This window comes from Ceratotherium simum, chromosome 13 (genome assembly GCF_057802395.1).
Source record: "Ceratotherium simum simum isolate JZ-2026a chromosome 13, ASM5780239v1, whole genome shotgun sequence".
Lineage (NCBI taxonomy): Eukaryota > Metazoa > Chordata > Mammalia > Perissodactyla > Rhinocerotidae > Ceratotherium > Ceratotherium simum.
The window spans coordinates 35014063-35037336 of record NC_141912.1 but is presented as its reverse complement, the minus strand read 5'-3'; the positions used below and the strand labels follow the sequence as shown (position 1 = coordinate 35037336).

General features: G+C 43.7%; 1 protein-coding gene across 1 annotated transcript; it reads left to right on the top strand.

The window, feature by feature from the left end:
- The first annotated feature begins 27 nt into the window (after positions 1-27).
- Positions 28-23121, top strand: VPS52 (VPS52 subunit of GARP complex). The gene is made up of 20 exons (XM_004424279.3): positions 28-375; positions 1205-1289; positions 1435-1487; positions 1681-1756; positions 1944-2011; positions 2325-2500; positions 2883-3033; positions 3312-3412; positions 3523-3655; positions 3800-3857; positions 4225-4358; positions 4807-4962; positions 5423-5541; positions 5828-5951; positions 6244-6339; positions 6431-6538; positions 6766-6831; positions 21782-21893; positions 22085-22203; positions 22383-23121. Exons 1-20 carry the CDS (start codon positions 286-288, stop codon positions 22527-22529), a joined length of 2172 nt encoding a protein of 723 aa, XP_004424336.1. The 5' UTR covers positions 28-285; the 3' UTR covers positions 22530-23121.
- The last annotated feature ends 153 nt before the right edge of the window (positions 23122-23274 follow it).

The window sequence follows — 23274 nt, the reverse complement described above, 5'->3', positions numbered from 1 at the left end:
TCTGAATTGGGAGCCATAACTTCCGGTGCGTTCTCTCGTTACAGTTCGTCAAGATCTTGGCTGTGAGAGCAGCAAAGGTTCCGGCGTGAAATTGTGTTTAAGACTTCCAATTCCCATTTGCACTCGGATGAAGTGGTTAGAGCCGAAAGGGGGAAGCTGGAGTCAAACAATTAAACTCAAATATCTGGGAACGATTTCGCGCTGTGCAAGACGCCCCAGGACGTGCAAGACGTCCCGGGAAGCGACCCGCCGGACTGACAGCTGCCGGAAGTGAGGCTGCGCGGAATGGCCGCCGCCGCGACGATGGCGGCCGCCGCCCGGGAGCTGGTGCTGCGGGCCGGGGCCTCGGATATGGAGGAGGAGGAGGGCCCACTGGTGAGAACGCGGGGCGGTTCCCCTGCGGAGTTTCGGCCGGTCGTCCTCGCGTCAGAAGGGCCTGGGCTGGGTGTGGGACAGATTGGGAGCTCGGTTGCTACCGTGATGATGCCTGGATTGGCTCCCCATACCTCTCCCTGTCATCGGACCGGAGCCTGAGCGGGGACCAGAATGGCCGAGACTGAGGATCCGAGGGAGCAATTTCAATTAATCTCCAGATTTGGGGGGAGAACAGACAAGCAGTGTAGTATAAAGGTTTAGAACATGCCCTCTGGAGCCAGACGGCCTGGGTTCTAATGCCTGCTCTGCGCTTACACGCTGTGCCCTTGGCCGAGTTAACCAGACTTTCTGTGCCATCGCTTTCCACACCTGTAAGGTGAAGAAAATAAGAGCTACCATATAGGGTGTCGGTTAGGATTAGATGAGTGAGTATTTAGAAGATGGCACCGGGCATGCAGGTAAACACTATGTGTTAGCTGACGTTTCGACAAAGGCTAGGGCTCCCCAGAGGGATTATGATAGAACACCTAAGATAGCAGGAGTCTGGGGATGCTAAATTCTACTGCAAGCTCTGCTCTGTCCTCTGCATCTCCTAATTTTCCTCATCTGGACACCTCCACACTCTTTGTGGGTTGCCTGTCTCCTTGTCATATTCCCTACCCATCAACCCCAAGGAGTAGATGCGGTACAATGTGAGACTCTTAGAATTTTTTGACTCGGTGCCTATGGCATCCTGTAAAAGCCCCGCCGCGAAGGATTGGGGATTATCCCATTATATTTTGTTTTCCCTCCTCCATGTATTCTCTCCCTTTAACCTGTCCCCCTCCAGGGGGGTGGTCCTGGTCTTCAGGAGCCATTGCAACTGGGAGAGTTGGACATCACCTCCGATGAATTCATCCTGGATGAAGTGGACGGTAAGGGATGGCACAGGGTGGATGCAGCGCCTATAATCTGAGAGGCGTGGAGGCTGGAAGTAAAAGGCAGGGATGGTGTGCAGATGTTCAGTGAGGGGAGAGGGAGCTGTGGAGCTGGACCCTTATGATTTACTTCTATTTCCAGTTCACATTCAGGCGAATCTGGAGGATGAGTTAGTGAAGGAAGCTCTTAAAACGGTGAGGCTTTCCACTATACTAATCTCCTACTAATTCCCTCCACCTACCCTCCCCTCAAAGAAAAGAAAAAGAAAACAGTCTCTTGCTCTTATAATATCACCGTGGTGTCTTCCCCTGTAGTCCTTCGTCATTTCTGTTCTAGTGTCCCTTCACTGTGACTTCCTCCTGACCTGTCGTGTTTACATTCTCCCAGGGTGTGGATCTCCGTCACTATTCAAAGCAGGTTGAGCTGGAGCTTCAGCAGATTGAGCAGAAATCCATTCGAGATTGTATCCTCCAGCAGAGGAAAAGGGGGCTGTTATTAAAACGGATTTTGTGGGATGTGGTGCTGACAGCCCATTGGGGCTGGCATCTTCTCTCGGAGGTTTCTGTCACCTCAGGGAGAAAGTGGAGAGGTTGTGTGGGTCTGAGCATCTCCATCTTCACAGTGAGGCCCCTTGACTTTTTGTGGGTCAGATATCCAAGAGAGTGAGAACATAGCCTCGCTGCACAACCAGATCACAGCCTGCGATGCTGTCCTTGAGGTTAGTAACCATGACCTGGGACCCCCAATAACCCTGAACCTGAACCCGGATCATGGTCTCTGGTGCCATTTTCTGGGTCTCCAGCCTCAGGGGGGACAGTTAGAGTCACTTTTAGGATGACCTCAATAGACTTTTTTATTGTTACTACCATAACTAATGTTATTTGCCGGTGACCTTTGGGGTACCTCCTCCCTCATCACCCACTGCCCTCATGGACTAATAGATAGTGGAGACTTAACGAAGAAACTTAGGTGGCCCACTTGTCCCCTACCAACCCTGTGGCCCTCCAGCAACATCTCCTGCCCTCCTGCAGCGCATGGAGCAGATGTTGGGAGCTTTTCAGAGTGACCTCAGCTCCATCAGCTCTGAGATCCGGACACTGCAGGAACAGTCAGGAGCCATGAACATTCGGCTTCGAAACCGCCAGGCAGTTCGGGGGAAACTTGGGGAGCTTGTCGATGGTCTGGTGGTGCCCTCCGCTCTGGTCACGTGAGTCACCAGTTTGAAGGGCCACAATATCTATGGCAGGTAGATGGGCTGGGGTGGCCTGCCCTACTTACCACATGGGTCTCCTGGCTCCAGGTCATCAAGTGCCTTCCAGAAACTGACGAGTGGGTTGACAACTCTTTCTAACATTGATGCATGCTTTAGGCATCAAAGATTAGGAATCACCAGGGTCAGGCATGTAGTGAGGGGGTCCAAGGCTTATGGGGGGGTGGTCCAGGAACAGAAAACTTTGTACCCATGTCCTGACTGTGTGATACAGTGTAAGATGGGAAGAGGAGACAGGCTGGATGTATGGGGTATGGTTTGGAGTCTAGGGATGTCTGGGTCTCCCTCCTAACCCAGCTCACCCTTTCCTGCTATTCAGGGCAATTCTGGAGGCGCCAGTGACAGAGCCCAGGTTCCTGGAGCAGCTGCAGGAGCTGGATGCCAAGGCGGCCGCAGTCCGGGAGCAGGAGGCCAGAGGCACAGCTGCCTGCGCAGACGTCAGAGGCGTGCTTGACCGGCTCCGGGTCAAGGTGGGGAGTGGGACTGGATACTCTAGAAACTACTAGAACTAGCTTCCCTGAGACCTTCATCCTGGATTTCCCTGGCAGAGCTCATTGTAGCTTGCCCCCAAGAACTTCACCCTGCCTTTACTTCCCATCTCTGGGTTCCCTTGAAAATCTTAAGAAATGCTGAATAGGGATTCTCCACCCTTTCTCCTCCTATATTTAACATTTGTCACTTCCCCCACTGCCTCCCAAATGGTAAGAAGGTTGCAGCTTCATGCCTTTGTTTGGTCCCTCATGTCTAGGCAGTGACGAAAATCCGAGAGTTCATCCTTCAGAAGATTTATTCCTTCAGAAAACCAATGACCAACTATCAGATCCCCCAGACGGCCCTGCTGAAGTACAGGTCGCCACTCGAAGGAAGGGCTCGGGATGGCCTCTGAGCTGCGAGCAGCCCAGTGTGGTGTCTGGTTTCTTGGGCAGGCAAGGAGACTGACTCGTCCCTGGTCCCCCCAGGTTCTTCTATCAGTTCCTGCTGGGCAATGAGCGAGCCACAGCAAAGGAGATGAGGGATGAATATGTGGAGACGCTGAGCAAGATCTACCTGTCTTACTACCGCTCTTACCTGGGGCGGCTCATGAAGGTGCAGGTGAGGCCAAGGACGCAGAGGCACCTGGGCACCTGGGCTGGGAAGAGGGGCCACTGCTGGGCAAGGGGGGACAATGTAAAAAGAAATTTTTTTATAGCACCATGGGAAGAGACGCTTACCAGTTCTCTGTTTTGTTTTCTCTAGTACGAGGAAGTCGCTGAGAAGGATGATCTAATGGGCGTGGAAGACACAGCAAAGAAAGATATCCTAGAGCTGAGGCACCCTCATGCTAGGCCGAGAGAGTGAGGGGGCTTCTGCCTCCAGTCTCCAGGGCACTGCTGCTTACCTGTTTCTGTGGGACCAAAAGCTTCAAGAACATGTTAAAGGCTATGGCCTCTCTCCCTAGATGAAAGCACATATCATCTTGATACATAATTTTGCATATCATGTCAGGGAGTATGGAGGCTGTCTGAAGCCCATTCACAGATGTCAGGTGCAGTGGCACCCTGGTACTGGGAAAGAGGGACATCTAGGCTGTGTCTGGCTGCCTGGGGTCCCTGGAGGTACTGAGTCTTTGATCTTCCATCACAATTGTGATCTTACTGTTTTCCCTGACTCTGACCCTTCACGATTCTTCTCGAAGCCATCCCTCCGCAGCAGGAACACCATCTTCACCCTGGGGACCCGTGGCTCTGTCATCTCTCCCACTGAACTGGAGGCCCCCATCCTGGTGCCTCACACTGCCCAGCGGGGAGATCAGAGGGTAGGAGGAGGAACAAGCTTCAGTCATGAGGGGACTCTGAGCATGGGTGACGGAAAGCTTCCTACCCTGCAGGCCTCTGGATCAGTCCCCATAGACCTCAGACTGGCCTTCCCTAGTCAACTTGGTGTTCTGTGATGTGAAAGGGTAGGGACCATTGGCTTACGGGCAGACAGAGGGGAGAGGCTGGCTGAGGGGAGTGACATGTCATGAGGCAGGTGTGGAGGTGGAGGCAGGAGTAGCAACAGCAGGTGGGTGTGGGCTCTTGTGCCCCTTCCCCCACCTCTTCAATACCCATTCTGCATGCTCTTTCACAGCCTGGACTTGGGTTAGGTGGGAAGGGTCTCCTGAGCCCTCATGACCCAGGTTTGCTGATTTTCCAGCCATAGCCACTAGGAGTCAGTGTTGGGTCCATCCCTTCTGTCTCTCTTCTTTACCCCTCCTCTTCTAGTATCCATTTGAGGCCCTTTTCCGCAGCCAGCACTACGCCCTCCTGGACAATTCCTGCCGTGAATATCTTTTCATCTGTGAATTCTTTGTTGTGTCTGGCCCGGCTGCACACGACCTCTTCCATGCCGTCATGGGCCGGACACTCAACATGACCCTGGTGAGATCCCCACTCCTGTGCTCTTAGGCCCGTGTCCTCAGTCCTCATTGGCGCCGGGGGGAGGCAGGGTCACAACTCTGGCGGTGCTGAAACCAAGACCCCTTCATTCTAAAATGTCTAAGCCTCGTACTCACAGTGCGACTCCCCATGAAACCCTCAAAGCTTGGGATCCCTGAGACTACCCCTACTACTGACCCACACCCAGGCAGTAGCACCTGAATTCAGGGGCCCCTAAACCTTAGTGCTCTGATAGGCTTGTGATCATCGATCCTGGTGAGCAAGGCAGCAAGACCAGCCGAGCGGCCGGTTGACGGGAGGAGAGGACGTTTCCTTTTTAGATCTCTCTCCCTCCCTCCTTCCCTGTGCCACGTCCCCAAAGGAGCACGTGCATTTTTCCATAGCCACTGGGAATGACAAAGTAACATCATCTTTCAATCCTCTGCCTGTTCCTAAATCACAGAAACACCTGGAGTCCTATCTCGCTGACTGCTACGATGCTATTGCTGTTTTTCTCTGTATCCACATCGTCCTCCGATTCCGCAACATTGCAGCTAAGAGGGATGTGCCCGCCCTGGACAGGTCACTGAGTACTAGTCCTTGATGCCCCCCTGGCCTTGAACTCTTGGTCTGACACAACCCTGCGCTGACCCTTTGGCTCCCACGACCTGATACCATTGCCCCTTATTCCCATTCATCTGCCCGGAGGCAGTGCTGCTGCTTTCTGACTCACCTTTCACACCCACTCCCACCTCCACCAGCTGTCAGCCGTTCATCAGGTTCCCCACACACACTTTACCACCACCCCCACCCGCTAGCACCCCGACGTTTCTCGCCAGCTCATTTCTGATTCTGATTAAGCCCACAGGTACTGGGAACAGGTGCTTGCCTTGCTGTGGCCACGCTTTGAGCTGATCCTGGAGATGAATGTCCAGAGTGTCCGAAGCACTGACCCTCAGCGCCTTGGGGGCCTGGATACTCGGCCCCACTATGTGAGGGAGGGCAAGGGTAACAGGGGTTCCTGAAAGGCAGGGCTCTGAGCTTCACTGTGGGGGTTGGCCAGGTTCACAGTTGTGTCGTGGGCCTGGCTGGATATGTGGCCACACTGTGTGAGGGGCAGTCTAAGAGTGTGGTCAGACTCAGAGTGGATTGGGCACTGTTGGTAGGAGAGACTGTAGGTGGGAGTCGCACAGCTGGGTTGCCCAGCGCCCAGGGAGTTGGGAGGTTGTGTTGGTTGGGCTGGGAAGTTGGTGAGACTTTTTCTTCCCACTTTCTTTCTCCCAGATCACACGCCGATATGCAGAGTTCTCCTCTGCCCTTGTGAGCATCAATCAGACCATTCCGAATGAACGGACGATGCAGCTGCTAGGGCAGCTACAGGTGAGGGCAGGGCGCCGCAGCGGGCTGGAGTGTGAGGAGGGGCCCTATGCCTTTGTCTTTTTGTGTCACCTTCTCCTTTCAACTTTTTCAGGTGGAAGTGGAGAATTTTGTCCTCCGAGTGGCAGCTGAGTTCTCCTCTAGGAAGGAGCAGCTCGTGTTTCTGATCAACAACTATGACATGATGCTCGGTGTGCTGATGGTAACAGATGCCCCTTCTCCCTGTCTCCGGTACTACCCAGAGAATTTGGGGTCCCCCGCTGCTCTTGTAGCTCCATGAGGCAGGGACTGTGTTGGTCTTGTTCCATGTTTTCTTCTTGGAGTCTGGCACGGTGGCTGGCACAGTACAGCACACGTAGAAGGAAGGGGTATCCTGATGTGAAGGGCTGCTTCTCCCTGAACTTGAGATTTCCCTTTGTCTTCCCTCAGGAGCGGGCTGCAGATGACAGCAAGGAGGTTGAGAGTTTCCAGCAGCTGCTCAATGCTCGGACACAGGTAGGGGTGTGGGGAAGAAGAAAGAGACAGTCTTCTGTGCTGTTTTCAGTTCTGTGTGTGTGTGTGTGTGTGTGTGTGTGTCTGTCTGTGTGTGTAGGTAGAGGCAGTTAATGGACTTTAGGTACACGGAATTGGAATTATTATAACTCTTGGTTCACAACATGCTGTCATTATTGGTCTATATTCTTTTCTTTTGTATTTTTCTTTTTCTTTTTTTTTTTTTGGTGAGGAAGATTAGCACTGAGCTAACATGTGTTACCAATCCTCCTCTTTTTGCTGAGGAAGACCGGCTCTGAGCTAACATCTATTGCCAATCCTCCTCCTTTTTTTTTTCCCCCAAAGCCCCAGTAGATAGTTGTATGTCATAGTTGCACATCCTTCTAGTTGCTGTGTGTGGGACGTGGCCTCAGCATGGCTGGAGAAGCCGTGCGTTGGTGTGCGCCCGGGATCCGAACCCGGGCCGCCAGTAGCAGAGCGTGCGCACTTAACTGCTAAGCCACGGAGCCAGCCCTGTAGCTCATTCTTTTTCACTGCTATGTAATGTTACATTGTGTGAGTTTAACATATTCTCCTGTAAGTGGACATTTGGATTATTTCTATTTTTTTGCTACTGTGAGAATTGTTTTATGACAAATTACGTCTTTTAGTGCACGTAGATGTAGACAAGCTTTATCGAAAGTTTCTCTTGGAAGTAGAAGTAGGCTTGCTGCTTACAGGGTTTGCCAGTATTCAACTTTATGAGACAAGTGTGCCAAATTGTTTTCCTAAGTGGTTGTACCAATTTATTCCATATCTGCACTTTGTAAGAATTCTCACTGAGCCGTATTTTCTCCAACACATGGTATTATCAGACTATCTTTGCCATTCTGGAAGGTATCTTATTGGGGTCCTGGTTTGCATTTTCCTGGTTATTAATGAGATTGAGCATCATTTCAAATGTTAAGTAGTCATACAAATTTTTCTTTTCTGTAAAATATCATAGCATTTGATCTCTTAAAAATTGGGTTGTTTATGTATTTCTTTTTGATTTATAAGGGCTCTTCGTATGTTCTGCTTACTAGTCTTTTGCTGATTATATAGATATCTTTCAGTATGTGTTTTATCTTTTTACATTTTTTATGTTGTCTTTTGATGAACAGAAATTCCTAATTGTGATATGATTGAATTTATTAATCTTATCTTTATTATTGTGTCTTGTTTAAGAAAGTCCTTGTTATCCCAAGGTCAACAAAATATTATACTACATTTTCTTCTTAATATTGCAGAATTTTGCTTTTTCATTTAAGTTCTAAATTTACCTAGAATAGATATTTTGTGTATGATGTGAGATAGAAATCCAATTTAATGTTTTCTATGTGGATAATAATTGGCCCAGAACTATTTATAGAAAATTCCTTTCTTTCTGCACTTGACCTGCAGTGCTGTCTCTGTCACATAGGAAAACTCCACAAAGATGTGCGTCTTGCCTCTGTTCTATTCCATTGATCAATATGTCTGCCCTGTAATACAATTTTAATTATTATGCTTTATAGGGCAAATTCCCCTACCTTGTTTTTCATCAGTATCTTGAGTGTTACTGGCCTTTTGACTTTTCATATAAATTTTACAATCAGCTTTTAAGTTTTAACATAAAAAGACCATTAAGGATTTTGATTGGAATTGCATGGATCAATTTGGAAAAATAGACACTTTATGATATTGAAACTTCCTGTCCATGAACATGGGCTCCCTCTTCCTTTTTTAAGATAATCTTTAATGTCTTTTGACAACGTTTTATAATTTTCAGCACAAAGACATTGCAAATTTTTCATTAGCATTATTTCTAGGTAGGTGTAATATGTAGGTTTAGTCCTAATAGGAATAAATAAATCTTTTCTAATTCTTTGCCTTTAATTTCTTATGTCTTTGATCTCTTTCTATTCTGGCTAGGACCTCTATGACGATGGTAAATGGTTGAACAGAAGGGTCATAGTGAGAATCCTATGCTGTTCTTGATTTTAAAAGGAATGCTTTCATCATTTCCCCATTGAGGGTAATGTAGCTGTAGGTTTTTTGTAGATGCTCCTTATTAGGTTAAGAAGATTCCTTTTAATCCCTAGTGTGCTAGGAGTTATTATTGTAATTATTTCTACTAGGAATAAATCTACATTTATTTAGGAATAATTACTAGGAATAATACTAGGAATTACTAGGAATAATGTATTTTCTCTCTAGTTGTTTGGACTTTCTACTCTATTCTTTTAGAAATTGTCCTTTAAATAAATTGTTGTTACTTAAATATTATCTTTTTAAAAAGAAATTTTCTTGTTGTTTGAACTGGTATGTAGAAATGCTATTGATTTTTGTATATTGGCCATATAGCCAGCCACCTTCCTCAGTGGGTATTTCTAATAATATTTCTGGAGATTTGTGTGCGTGTGTGTGTGTGTTTCCATGTAGGCATTCGTCGTCTATGAGTTAGGACAGTTTTAGTACTTCCTTTCTAATCCCAATGTCTTTAACTTTTTATGTCTTTATTCTCTTACTGCACGGCTAAGACCCCCAGTACAAAGCTGAATCATTATAGAAGTGGTGCTAGTGAGAACCCTAATCTTTTCATAATTTTAAAAGGACAGCTTTCATCATTTCCCCATTAAGAGTAACGTTGCGGGCTGGCCCCATGGCTTAGCGCTTAAGTGCGTGCGCTCCGCTACTGGCGTCCCCGGGTTCGGATCCTGGGCACGCACCGACACACCGCTTCTCCGGCCATGCTGAGGCCGCGTCCCACATTCAGCAACTAGAAGGATGTGCAACTATGACATACAACTATCTACTGGGGCTTTGGGGAAAAAAAGGAGGAGGATTGGCAATAGATGTTAGCTCAGAGCCAGTATTCCTCAGCAAAAAGAGGAGGATTAGCATGGATGTTAGCTCAGGGCTGATCTTCGTCACAAAAAAAAAAAAAAAAGAGTAATGTTGCTGCAGGTGTTTTATAGATGCTCTTTATCAGGTTAAGATAGTTCCTTTCAATCCCTAGTATGCCAAGAGTTATTATTTTTTAAAATCATGAATGGGTATTGAATTTTTAATCAAGAGTGTGTGCTTTTCTGCAACTGTTGAGGTAATCATATAGTTTATTTTTTTTAATCTATTATGTGGTATATGACGTTTGTAGATTTTAGAATGTTAAACCATTCTGGATTTGATCTAATTCATTTAGAATTTTTGCTTCTCTGCATAGGTGAGGTTGGCCTCACCTTTATTGTACTATCCTTGTGTGGTTTTGGAACCAAAGTCATACTGGCTTCATAGGAGGTGGGAAGGAAGTATTCTTTTTATTTCTTTTTATTCTGAAAGAGATTAAGATTGAAATGATCTTTTCCTTGAAAGTTTCATAGAACTTTCCAGGAAAAGCATCTGGAAAGATTTAAAACTATGAAATTCCCTCTAAGTACTGGTTTTATTGAATTCTGTAGGTCTGAATATGTAGCATTTTTATTATACTTCTATGAACTTTTATATTTTGATTATTTCTTCTTGGATCTGTGAGATTTTTGGAGGAGTGTTTTAAAATTTCCAAAAGTAGTTTTCTTACTTATCTTTTTTGTCATTAATGTCCAACTTAATTGCATTGTAGATGGGGAATGTGTTTTTTGGGGTACTGATTCTTTGAAATTTGTTTAGGTTTGCTTGTGGCCTAGTACATGATCATGTAAATGTTCCATGTGTGTTTGGGAAGAATGTGTATTCTTTAAGTGTCAGGTGTGGAAATCAAGCTTTTTAGTTGTATTGGTCACATCATCTATATCTTCACTGATCTTTTATTTATTTATTTATTTTTGGTGAGAAAGACTGGCCCCGAGCTAACATCTGTGCCAATCTTCCTCCATTTTTGTTTGTGGGATGCCGCCAAAGCATGGCTTTATAAGTGGTGTAGGTCCCCACCCAGGATCTGAACCTGTAAACCCCGGGCCACTGAAGCAGAGTGTGTGAACATAACCCCTGTGCCACCAGGCCGGCCCCTTTACTGATTATTTTTTGTCTCCTTAGCAATAGTTCAGAGAGATACTTTGAAATTCACAGATTTCTCACTTTTTCCTGCAGTTCTATCAAATTTTGCTTTATATAGTTTCAGCTTATTTTATTTTATTTATTTATTTTTGGTTAGCTCAGATCACCCCTGAGCTAACATCCAGGCCAATCCTCCTCTTTTTGCTGAGGAAGACTGGCCCTGGGCTAACATCTGTGCCTATCTTCCTCCACTTTTTTATGTGGAACCCCGCCGCAGCATGGCCTGACAAGCGGTGCGTGGGTGCACGCCTGGGATCCGAACCCTGGGCCACCAGCAGGGGAGCGCGAACACTTAACAACTGCACCACGGGGCCAGCCCCCGTTTATTTTATCTTAATTCTTAAAAGTTTAGAATTGTTAGATCTTACTGGTGACTTGAAGCATTTGTCACTATATAATGTGCCACTTTAGCCCTGATAATTTTGTCTTAGAGCCTGTTATGTCTGATATTAACATAGCTCTGCCAGCTTTATTTTGGTTAATATTTGCCTGTTAATTTATTTCCATTCTTTTACTTTCAGCCTTTTTATGTTTTCACATTTTAAGTCTTTTGTAAATAGCATATAGCAGGAATTTTTAAAAAATCTGATTGAATTGTCTTGGCCTTTTAATTTATGATTCTAATTCATTTATGTTTATTATGATTAGTGTTACATTTGGACTTTTTTCTACCATCTTTAGTTTTCTGTTTGTTTGGTGTCTTTTGTGCTTCTTGCCTCTTTGCTTTTCTTACTACATTTTTTTTTCTCTCTAATTATTTGGATTTTGTATTCCATTCTTTTAGAATTTGTCCTTTAAATTTTACCTTGCATATTTAGCTTAACATCTAAACTTAATATTTAACCCCTCTCTCAAAGAGTATGTGGGCTTTAAAACACCTTAAATGTTTTTTTTTGTTTTTTTGCTGAGGAAGATTCAAACTGAGCTAACATCTATGCCAGTCTTCCTCTATTTGGTATGTGGGTCACTGCCACAGTATGGCCACCAACGAGTGCTGTAGGTCTGTGCCCAGGAACCAAACCTGGGCCACCAAAGCACAGCGATATATACCACATCTTCTTTATCCAATCATCAGTCGAGGGACACTTGGGTTGCTTCCATGTCTTGGCTATAGTGAATAATGCTGTGATGAACACAGGGGTGCGTAAGCCTCTTTGGATTGTTGATTTCAGGTTCGTTGGGTAGATACCCAGTAATGGGATAGCTGGATCATAAGGTATTTCTATTTTTAATGTTTTGAGGAATCTCCATACTGTTTTCCATAGAGGTTGCACCAGTTTGCATTCCCACCAGCAGTGGATTAGGGTTCCCATTTCTCCACAGCCTCTTCAGCATTTGTTGCTTTTTGTCTTGGTGATTATAGGCATTCTAACAGGTGTAGGATGATATCTTAGTGTGGTTTTGATTTGCATTTCCCTGATGATTAGTGATGTTGAGCATCTTTTCATGTGCCTATTGGCCATCTGTATATCTTCTTTGGAGAAGTGTCTGTTCATTTCTGCTGCCCATTTTTTGATTGGGTTGTTTGTTTTTTTGTTATTCAGTTGTGTGAGTTCTTTATATATTATGGAGATTAATCCCTTGTCAGATATATGGTTTGCAAATATATTTTCCCAGCTGGTGGGTTCCCTATTCATTTTGATCCTGGTTTCATTTGCCTTGTAGAAGCTCTTTAAACTGATGAAGTCCCACTTGTTTATTTTTTCTTTTGTTTCCCTTGTCTGAGTAGACATGGAATTCAAGAAGATCCTTTTATGGCTGATGGCGAGTAGTGTACTACCTATATTTTTCTCCAGGAGTTTCATAGTTTCAGGTCTCACCTTCAGGTCTTTGATCCATTTTGAGTTAATTTTTGTGTATGGTGAAAGAAGATGGTCTACTTTCATTCTTCTGCAAGTGGCTGTCCAGTTTTCCCAGCACCATTTATTTAAGAGACTTTCCTTTCTCCACTGTATGTCCTTAGCTCCTTTGTCAAAGATTAGCTGCCCATAGACATGAGGTTTTATTTCTGGACTTTCAATTCTGTTCCATTGATCTGTGTGTCTGTTTTTGTACCAGTACCATGCTGTTTCAATTACTATCGCTTTGTAGTATGTTTTGAAGTCAGGGATTGTGATGCCTCCAGCCTTGTTCTTCTTTTTCAGGATTGCTTTAGCTATACTTTTGTTGCCCCATATGAATGCTAGTATTCTTTGTTCTATTTCTGTGAAGAATGTCCTTGGGATTCTGATTGGGATTGCATTGAATCTGTAAATTACTTTAGGTAGTATGGACATTTTAACAATGTTTATTCTTCCAATCCAAGTGCATGGAATCTTTTTCCATTTATTTATGTCATCATTGATTTTGCTCAATATTGTCTTCTAGTTTTCATTGTATAGGTCTTTCACTTCCTTGGTTAAATTTACTCCTAGATATTTTATTCTTTTTGTTGCAATTGTAAATGGGATTGTCTTCTTGAGGTCTCTTTCTGTTAGTTCGTTGTTGATATATAGAAATGCAACTGATTTCTGTAAGTTGATTTTGTACCCTGCCACTTGGCTGTAGTTGTTGATTATTTCTAATAGTTTTCCGATGGATTCTTTAGGGTTTTCTATAAATAAGATCATGTCATCTGCAAACAGCCAGAGTTTCACTTCTTCATTGCCTGTTTGGATTCCTTTTATTCCTTTTCCTTGCCTAATTGCTCTGGCCAGAACCTTATCCAACCTGTGTTGAATAAGAGTGGCAAGAGTGGGCACCCTTGTCTTGTCCCTGTTTTCAGAGGTATGGCTTTCAGTTTTTCCACATTGAGTATGATGTTGGCTGTGGGTTTGTCATATATGGCCTTTATTATGTTAAGGTACTTTCCGTCTATACCCATTTGGTTGAGAGTTTTTATCATAAATGGATGTTGGATCTTGTCAAAAGCCTTCTCTGCATCTATTGAGATAATCATATGGTTTTTCTTCCTCCTTTTGTTAATGTGGTGTATCACATTGATTGATTTGCATATGTTGAACCATCCCTGTGTCCCTGGTATAAATCCCACTTGATCATGGGGTATGATCTTTTTAATGTATTGCTGTATTCGTTTTTTTTTTTTTCCCCTTTTCTCCCCAATGCCCCAGTAGATAGTTGTATGTCATAGTTGCACATCCCTCTAGTTGCTGTATGTGGGACGCCGCCTCAACATGGCCAGACAAGCGGTGCGTCGGTGCACGCCCGGATCTGAACCCAGGCCACCAGTAGCGGAGTGCGTGCACTTAACCGCTAAGCCACGGGGTCGGCCCCTGTATTCGGTTTGCCAATATTTTGTTGAGGATTTTTGCATCTATGTTCATCAGGGATATTGGTCTGTAGTTTTTCTTCTTAGTATTGTCTTTGCCTGGCTTTGTTATCGGGGTGATGTTGGCCTCATAGAATGTGTTGGGAACTGTTCCCTCCTCCTCTATTTTTTGGAATAGTTTGAGAAGGATAGGTATTAAGTCTTCTTTGAATGTTTGGTAAAATTCTCCAGAGAAGCCATCTGGTTCTGGACTTTTATTTTTTGGGAGGTTTTTGATTACTGTTTCAATCTCCTTACTTGTGATTGGTCTATTCAGGTTCTCTATTTCTTCTTCATTCAGTTTTGGGAGGTTGTATGGGTCTAGGAATTTATCCATTTCTTCTATATTGTCCAATTTGTTGGCATATAATTTTTCATAGTATTCTCTTATAATCTTTTGTATTTCTGTGGTATCTGTTGTAATTTCTCCTTTTTCATTTCTAATTTTATTTATTTGATCCTTCTCTCTTTTTTTCTTGGTGAGTCTGGCTAAAGGTTTGTCCATTTTGTTTATCTTCTCAAAGAACCAGCTCTTTGTTTCATTGATCCTTTCTACTGTTTTTTTAATTTCAATTTCACTTATTTCTGCTCTGATTTTTATTATTTCCCTCCTTCTGCTGACTTTGGGCTTTGTTTGTTCTTCTTTTTCTAATTCTGTTAGACGTAGTTTGAGGTTGCTTATTTGGGCTTTTTCTTGTTTGTTAAGGCGGGCCTGTATTGCTATGAGTTTCCCTCTCAGGACTGCTTTTGCTGCATCCCATATGAGTTGGTACAGTGTATTTTCATTTTCATTTGTCTCCAGATATGCTTTGATTTCTCCTTTAATTTCATCAATGATCCATTGGTTGTTTAGTAGCATGTTGTTGAGTCTCCACAGCTTTGTCACTTTCCCAGTTTTTTCCTTGTAGTTGATTTCTAACTTCATGGCATTGTGGTCTGAAAAGATGCTTGTTATGATTTCGATCTTCTTAAATTTATATAAGCATGCCTTGTTTCCCAACATATGGTCTAGTCTTGAGAATGTTCCATGCACGCTTGAGAAGAATGTGTAATCTGCTCTGTTTGGATGGAGTGCTCTGTATATGTCTGTTAAGTCCATCTCATCTAGTTTTTTGTTTAGGTCCATTATTTCCTTGTTTATTTTCTGTCTGGATGATCTGTCCATTGATGAGAGTGGGGTGTTAAGATCCCCTACTACTATTGTGTTGTTGTTGATATCTCCTTTTAGTTTTGTTAATAGTTGCTTTATGTACCTTGGTGCTCCTGTATTGGGTGCATATATATTTAAAAGTGATATGTCTTCTTAGTGGAGTGTCCCTTTTATCACTATATATTGCCCCTCTTTGTCTCTCGTTACCTGTTTTATCTTGAAGTCAACTTTGTCAGATATAAGTATGGCAACACCTGCTTTCTTTTGTTTGCCATTAGCTTGGAGTATTGTCTTCCATCCTTTCACTCAGAGCCTGTGTTTGTCTTTAGACCTGAGATGTGTTTCCTGGAGGCAGCATATTGTTGGGTCTTGTTTTTTGATCCATCCCACTACTCTGTGTCTTTTGATTGGAGAGTTCAGTCCGTTTACATTTTGGGTAATTATTGATATATGGGGGCTTGTTGTTGTTATTTTATCGCTCTTTTTCCGGTTCTTTTGCATTTCTTTTGTTTCTTGTCCCGTGTGTTTCAGAATACCAATTTAGTTTGGTAGTTCTGTATGGGGGTTCTCTTAGTTTTCTCTTTCTTTATTGTGTGTGCTTCTGTTCTGATTATTTGGTTAGTGGTTACCATGAGGTTTGTATAAAAAAATCTCATGGATGTGATAGTCCATTTTTTGATGGCCTCTTATTCCCTTAGACTAAGTCAATTCCATCCCTTTCCTCTTCCCCTTCTAAGTTAATGTTGTCACATCTTATTCCTTCTTGTGTTGTGAGTTCGTGTTTAACATGATAAGGTTATATTTATGCTTGGTCCTTACCTTCCCTTGATCTTTGGTTTTATATTTAAGTGTTTGCTAATCTATTTTGATAGAAGACTGCAATTTTTCTGGTTTTGTCGATCTATTTTCCTCCTTGTTCAAAACTTTGAATCCCCTTTCTCTTTTTTTCCCAGGCATGAGGGCCTTCTTGAGCACTTCTTGTAGTGGTGGTCTTGTGGCAATGAACTCCCTTAACTTTTGTTTATCTGGGATAGTTATTATTTCTCCATCATATCTGAAGGATATTTTTGCTGGATAGAGTATTCTTGGCTGAAAGTTTTTGTCCTTCAGAATTTTGAATATATTGTTCCACTCTCTCCTAGCCTGTAAAGTTTCTGTTGAGAAATGGGCTGAGAGCCTGATAGGAAATCCTTTGTATGTTATTTTTTTTTTTTGTCTAGCTGCCCTTAATATTTTTTCTTTGGTCTTGACTTTTGCCAGCTTTACTACTATATGCCTTGGAGAGGGTCTTTTCATGTTGATATATTTAGGAGATCTATTTATTTCATTCACTGGTATTTCTAGCGCCTTCCCCAGGTTTGGGAAGTTCTCAGATATTATTTCTTTGAACAAGTTCTCTGCTCCTTTTTCCCTCTCTTCTACCTCTGGAATACCTATAATCCTTATGTTGGATTTCCTAATTGAGTCAGATATTTCTTGGAGAGTTTCTTCATTTCTTTTTAGTCTTAGTTCTCTTTCCTCCTCCATCTGGAGCATTTCTGCATTGCTGTCCTCAATAATACTAATTCTTTCCTCCATATTGTCAGCTCTGGTGCTTAAGGCTTCCAGCTTTGTCTTTATTTCCTCTATTGTGTTTTTCATCTCTAAGATTTCTGATTGTTTTTTTTTTTAAGTTGCAATCTCTTTTGTGAAGAAACTCCTGATTTCATTAAATTGTCTGTCTGTATTTTCTTGTAGTTCAGTAAGCTTTTTTATGATGGCTATTTTGAATTCTCTGTCGTTAAGGTTATACATTTCTGTGCTTTCCAGGTTGACTTCTGGGTGCTTGTTATTTTCCTTTTGGTCTGGAGATTTAATATATTTTTGCATGGTGCCTGTCGTTGTTGGCTTACTTTTCCTCATAGTGAAAATATATGGTCGCAGTTTCCTCTTGCTGCTGCTGGGTGGGGGTCAAGTTGTGTATTCTGGCCTGCCTCAATCCGCGGGCACTCTCGCCAGCCCCTGGCTGATCTGAGGCGTGGCTGAGTGGAGGCTGCTGGGGGGGAAGCATGGGAACAGCTGGAACTGGAGCGTGGGAACAGCTGAGACTGGAGTGCAGCTAGGCCGAAGCAGCTGGGGCTCGGGTGTGGGTGAGTTGAAGCAGGTGCAGCTGAAGTGCCACTGGGCCAAAGAAGCAGGGCCTGGAGTGCCGCTGGGCTGAAGAAGCTGGAACTGGAGTGCGCTGGGCCGAAGAAGGAGGAGCTGGAGTGCCGCCGGGCCAAAGAAGCTGGAACTGGATTGCGCTGGGCCAAAGAAGCTGGAATTCCTTCCACTTCCTCTGGGGATTCTAGCACCTCTGTCCTCGGATGTATGGCTGCCTGGGTGCCTCAGATGTCCCTTGTGTTGTGTGAATAGCTTCTGTTGGAATATGAATGTCCTTTTTGTTGTGTCTTAGAGGGAGAGAGTTCAATGGGGGAAGCTCACTCTGCCATGATGCTCTGGGGAAATGTCTATTTCTGTCCTACTTTTTTTTTTGTAAGGAAGATCAGCCCTGAGCTAACATCCGTGCTAATCCTCCTCTTTTTGCTGAGGAAGACCGGCTCTGAACTAACATCTATTGCCAATCCTCCTCCTTTTTTTTCCCCAAAGCCCCAGTAGATAGTTGTATGTCATAGTTGCACATCCTTCTAGTTGCTGTATGTGGGACGTGGCCTCAGCATGGCCGGAGAAGCGGTGCGTAGGTGTGCACCCGGGATCCGAACCTGGGCCGCCAGTAGCGGAGCGTGCGCACTTAACCGCTAAGCCACGGGGCCTGCCCTGTCCTACTTTTAATTGTTGCTTTTTTTTTGAGGAAGATTGGCCCTGTGTTAATGTCTGTTGCCAATCTTCCTCTTTTTCTTTTTTCTCTCCAAAGCCCCAGTACATAGTTATGTATCATAGTTGTAGTGTTGTAGCTCTTCTATGTGGGATGCTGCCTCAGCATGGCTGGATGAGTGGTGAGTAGGTCCATGTCCAGAATCTGAACCGGCGACCCCCAAGCTGTGGAAGCAGAACACACAAACTTAACGGCTACACCACTGGGCTGGCCCCTAATTATTGCTATTTTATAGTGATACTATTCATTTGGATTTCCATGCTTCCCAGTTTATTTGCTCACTATTCCTTTTTAAAACTCAGTTTATTATTTGGGGTAATTTTCCTTCTTCCTGAAGTAAATCTTTTACAAATTACTTTGTGAAAGTTTGTTGGTAGTAAAACTCGTTTTTGTGTTTATATAAACGTATTTATTTCACCTTTGTTAGGAAAAGATAGTTTTGCTGGCTTACTGTCAAATTCTAAGTTAACAGTTATTTTCTCTCAACATTTAGAAGATGATTTTCCACTCTTGGCTGAAATTGTTGCTGTGGCGAAGTCGTTTGTTGTTCTAATCATTGTTCCTTTGAAGGCAGTTTGTTCTCTTGGAACGCTCTTAAAGATCTTTTTTCCTTTGGTATTTTGAAGTTTTACTACAATATGTCTAGGATTTCTCTTTATTTATTTTGTTTGGTTCTCGTGTTTCCTGTGTCTTTGAATTTATCTTTTTCAGTAATTTGGGAAAATTTACAGCTAGTATCTTTTTAAGCATTGCTTTTCCTCTGTTCTTTCTTCTCTTCTTCTGGGATCTGATTAGTTGCAGGTTAAACTTTCCCATTCTGTTCTCTCCTTTACTAAAATAAACATGTAATTACACAAGAAAGAAACCCGTTGTCCTCCCCCGCAGTTAGGTGTTAGGTGACCCGACGGAATGTCAGCTTTGCCTTCAGACATGCAATTCTCTAGACCCCCTGATCCCACAAAGGTGCACTGAAACCAGTGGACTCTGCTGAAAGCAGCTGAGACACCGAGGGATTTCAGGGTGGGGAGCCAGCTGTCATCAATGCTCCCTGTCCTTTTTGGGGGGCTGCTGCTTGATACTGTGTGGGAAAGATTTCTAGCCAAAGCCCAGTGTGCTGTTTCCCTCTGGTCACTCCTCTGCTATCAGAACATTCTCTTTTGCTGGATAGAGAGCTTAAAGAAAGTTTATCCAAGTCTAGACCAGCGCAATCCAATAGAAATAGAATGCATGCCACAAATATGAGCCACGTGAGGAATCCTCAATTTTCTAGTAGCTACATTGCAAAAAATAAACAGGTGAAATGAATTTAATTGTATATTTTATCTAAGCTACTATATCAAAAATATTATCATTTCAACATATTAATCAACAGAAAATTAGTAATGATTTATTTAAATTTTTTCCCCATGTGAAATCTCCTTAGTCTGGTATGTATTTTATGCTTACACTGCATTTCAGTTCTGACTTACCATGTTTCAGGTGATCAGTAGCTGCATGTGACTCATGGCTACTGTGTTACACAGGGCAGCTCATCTCTGGCAGCTGACCTTACCTTGGCAGTCCACTCCCTGTGCCCTCCACTGTTATGTTGTTAAGAGCGGGTGGGGGTTATTGCATTTAGGCAACCGATTACATTTAAGCAATGGGTTGAATTTGGTTATTTAATCTCTGTCCAAAAGCATATCACAAATAAAGGAAGATCCCTTATTTATAGAAAGAGCCATTCTTGGGAATGTCTCCCTAGTCTCATGTTAGTTACCTGACAACTTTCAGTGGATATAAGTGGATGTTTTGTGGAAAGAGTAAAAAGATTTTATTTTTAAATGAAAGTAGTTTATTTTTAAATGGAATAAAAGTTTCACTTTGGCCTTACCAGATCTTACTATCTGGGTTGGGTTTTTTGTTTTTTCTTTTTTTTTTTCTGTTTAAATTCTGCTCTTCCATTTTTAAAAAATATTTTTCCTTCTTATTGTGGGAAATTTCAAATGTACATGCTAATATAGAGAACAGCATAGCAAACCCTCAGGTCTCATCACAGATCTTCAACCAATAACAACTCACAGTTTTGTTTCATCTGTATTAACACCCATTGTTCATCCTCCTCCTGTGCCCCCCTAGTTATTTTGAATTCCGTCCTATACATCATCACTTCATCTGTATCCAGATGTGTTTTCAAAACCACAATATGTTATCACACACTTAAAAAACAACCCAGCACACTTAAAACAGCTAGTGTTCAAATTTCCCCAGTTATCTCATAAATGGTTTTTATGTTTCAAATTGGGATCCATATACAGTCCATGCATATGTCTCTTTTTAATCTGTAGATTACCCTTCCATCTTTGCCCCCCTCCTCTGCAGTTTATTTGTGGAAGAAACTGAGTCACTGAATTGTTTGTCGTGTAGAATGACATACAGTCTGGATTCGGCTGATTGCATTCCATGGTGTGGCTAACTGTTCCTCTTTTCCCATAAATGTGTAGTTAGATGGAAAGGATCAGATTCCAATTAGATTTTTTTTTTTATGAGGATATGTAAGAGATGGTGGTGTGTACTTCCATCGGGGCACATAATGTCTTCTTGGCTCTCTCTTTGTCAGTAATGATAACTGCCTAGATCCATTAATTAGATTTCTATACCTCTCAATGTCTTAAAATGTTCCATCTCCTTGTCTGTTTTTGCTGCGTTCTGAGTCATTTCTTCAATTATAAATTCCAATTTGCCGTTATCGTTCTTCAAGTATTCCTAATTTGCTATTTAGCCTGTTAACTTTTTTAAATTAAAAAAATTTTTTATTATTACATCCTTTCTAAAAAGTTCCATTTTGTTTCAAGTCTGTCCATTCCTAATCTTGTTAATTGGTCATCTTTGTGTCTGTATCTTTAACTTCTTTAAACCTTTCATACAGAATGTACAACTGCTTACGTATGTGACGGTTCTAATGTTGGCAGTCTTTGGAGGTCTAAGTCCATTGCTTATTGTCTGTGCTGACTCTCGTGGTAGCGTGCTTTCTTTTGTGTCTGGTATCTTTGAGTTCATTGTTTGATCTTAATCTGGGGGAGTCATATTTGCCTAAATTGGGGTTGAGAATATTTTCTTTCAGAGAGGATTCGCCTCTGCTTTTGCAGTAGCTGAAAGATGCTATCCACCTGGGTCTACATCGCCTCCTCTTTGAGGCTCTCACAAGAGACCCAGGCTCCGCTTCCCCACTCGAGGCTGGCATTGGGCTCAGTTTCCGGCTAGCAGAGTTGTCATCACCATTTGCCTTCTTGTAGCCCTGCCTCTCCCAGCTGACTACCTCTTTGGTTGCAGCCCTGACTCCAATTTCTTGTTGCTCTGCTCCCAGCTCAAGTTTAGTTGTTTTTTTTTTTTTTTTGCTTATTTTTGCTTTTTTGAGGAGGGGGATCCTTCGAGATTTCCCCTACCTCTTGTGAGACCAGTGGTGTCTTAAAGTATGAGACCTTTTCAGAGTTTAGCTGTTCTACTATGGGAGTGTTCTAATAACCTAGTCAGTCATGATGCCAGAAGTGGGAAAATCTGCTCACACCAGAACACTCGACCCTGTGTATACATATGTGTGTTTCTCCAGGAATTCATTGAAGAGTTGCTGTCTCCCCCTTTTGGGGGTCTGGTGGCATTTGTGAAGGAGGCTGAGTCTTTGATTGAGCGTGGACAGGCCGAGCGACTTAGAGGGGAAGAAGGTATGAGGGTGGTGTGGTAGTGGTAAGGTGAGTGGGAAAAAAAAATGCGAGGATGCGGATTAATGGGGTGGGGGTAAAGCAGGAAAGAAGGGTTGGATGGTGAGGCTGGCTGTGCCTTGGGGAGGACTTAGTGAGGTCGAAGACCACCCAGCCTAGTCCCTCTCTGACTCTCTCTTTCCTCCTGCTATCAGCCCGGGTTACTCAGCTGATCCGTGGCTTTGGTAGTTCCTGGAAATCATCGGTGGAATCTCTGAGTCAGGACGTCATGCGTAGTTTCACCAACTTCAGAAATGGAACCAGTATCATCCAGGTGACCTGTAACTCCCAGCCCCCAATCCCATCCCACCCTATTACTAATTCCACCCCCGCCTCCGCCCAGCTCAGCATCATCCAAGCGACCCTTAAAGTTCTGGATGAGCCCTAACCTGATTCCTAATCATCATCAGTGTCACCCCACAGTCTGATCTGTCCATGACTTTCTCTGACCAGGGAGCATTGACCCAGCTGATCCAGCTCTATCATCGCTTCCACCGGGTGCTGTCTCAGCCCCAGCTCCGAGCCCTCCCTGCCCGGGCTGAGCTCATCAACATTCACCACCTTATGGTGGAACTCAAGAAGCACAAGCCCAACTTCTGATGTGCCGGACCCTCGGATCCACCAGCCCTCTCCTGGACTTCTGTACCCCACACCATACCCTTCTTCACCTGCAGTCCCCTTCCAGTTCTCCCCTTGCTTCCCAGGTCCTTCATTCCTCACCCTAACCTTCATTCCAGGATCCTGCCTTCATTCCCAGGACCCTGCCTCATCAGAATAAGCTGGATCCCCCTTGGCTTTCTGAATCTCCCAGTGTCTTCAGGTTTCCCAGGACTGCTTCCCCCTGGGCTTCCAAAACAACCTTTTTCATTTTCCCAATTTTGTCACCCCCCCCCCCCCACAACACACACACACCCAAGACTCTTTTTTTCCACCAGTAAAACCTTCACTGCCTCAGTCTCTGGTTCACTCAATGCTTGTCACCGTAGCCTGAGGTGTCAAGCCTCATCTCTTGGAATTGGTGGCATGGGGACAATGCCTCTAAGTCATTGATTTTTTTTTTCAGTCTAAGTGATTTCTGTAGCTTTTTGACCTAAGATCTCAGCAACTTGAACACTAACCAATCCCCTCCTGGCTTGAGAGTTACTCCAAGGTCAGTGTGCAGAAAACAATAAATATTTAATATGACATAACACTTTTCTCCCATTTCCTTTCTCCTTCCTCTGGGGCCTTCAAGGAGGCCCATCTCAGCTCCAGGGTCACCTTCCCTCTCTGACGACTTCCTGGGCTTACATCCCTTCTGGTGGGTGTCCACTAAGGGGTGCGGATAGTAACCTCTGACCTCTAG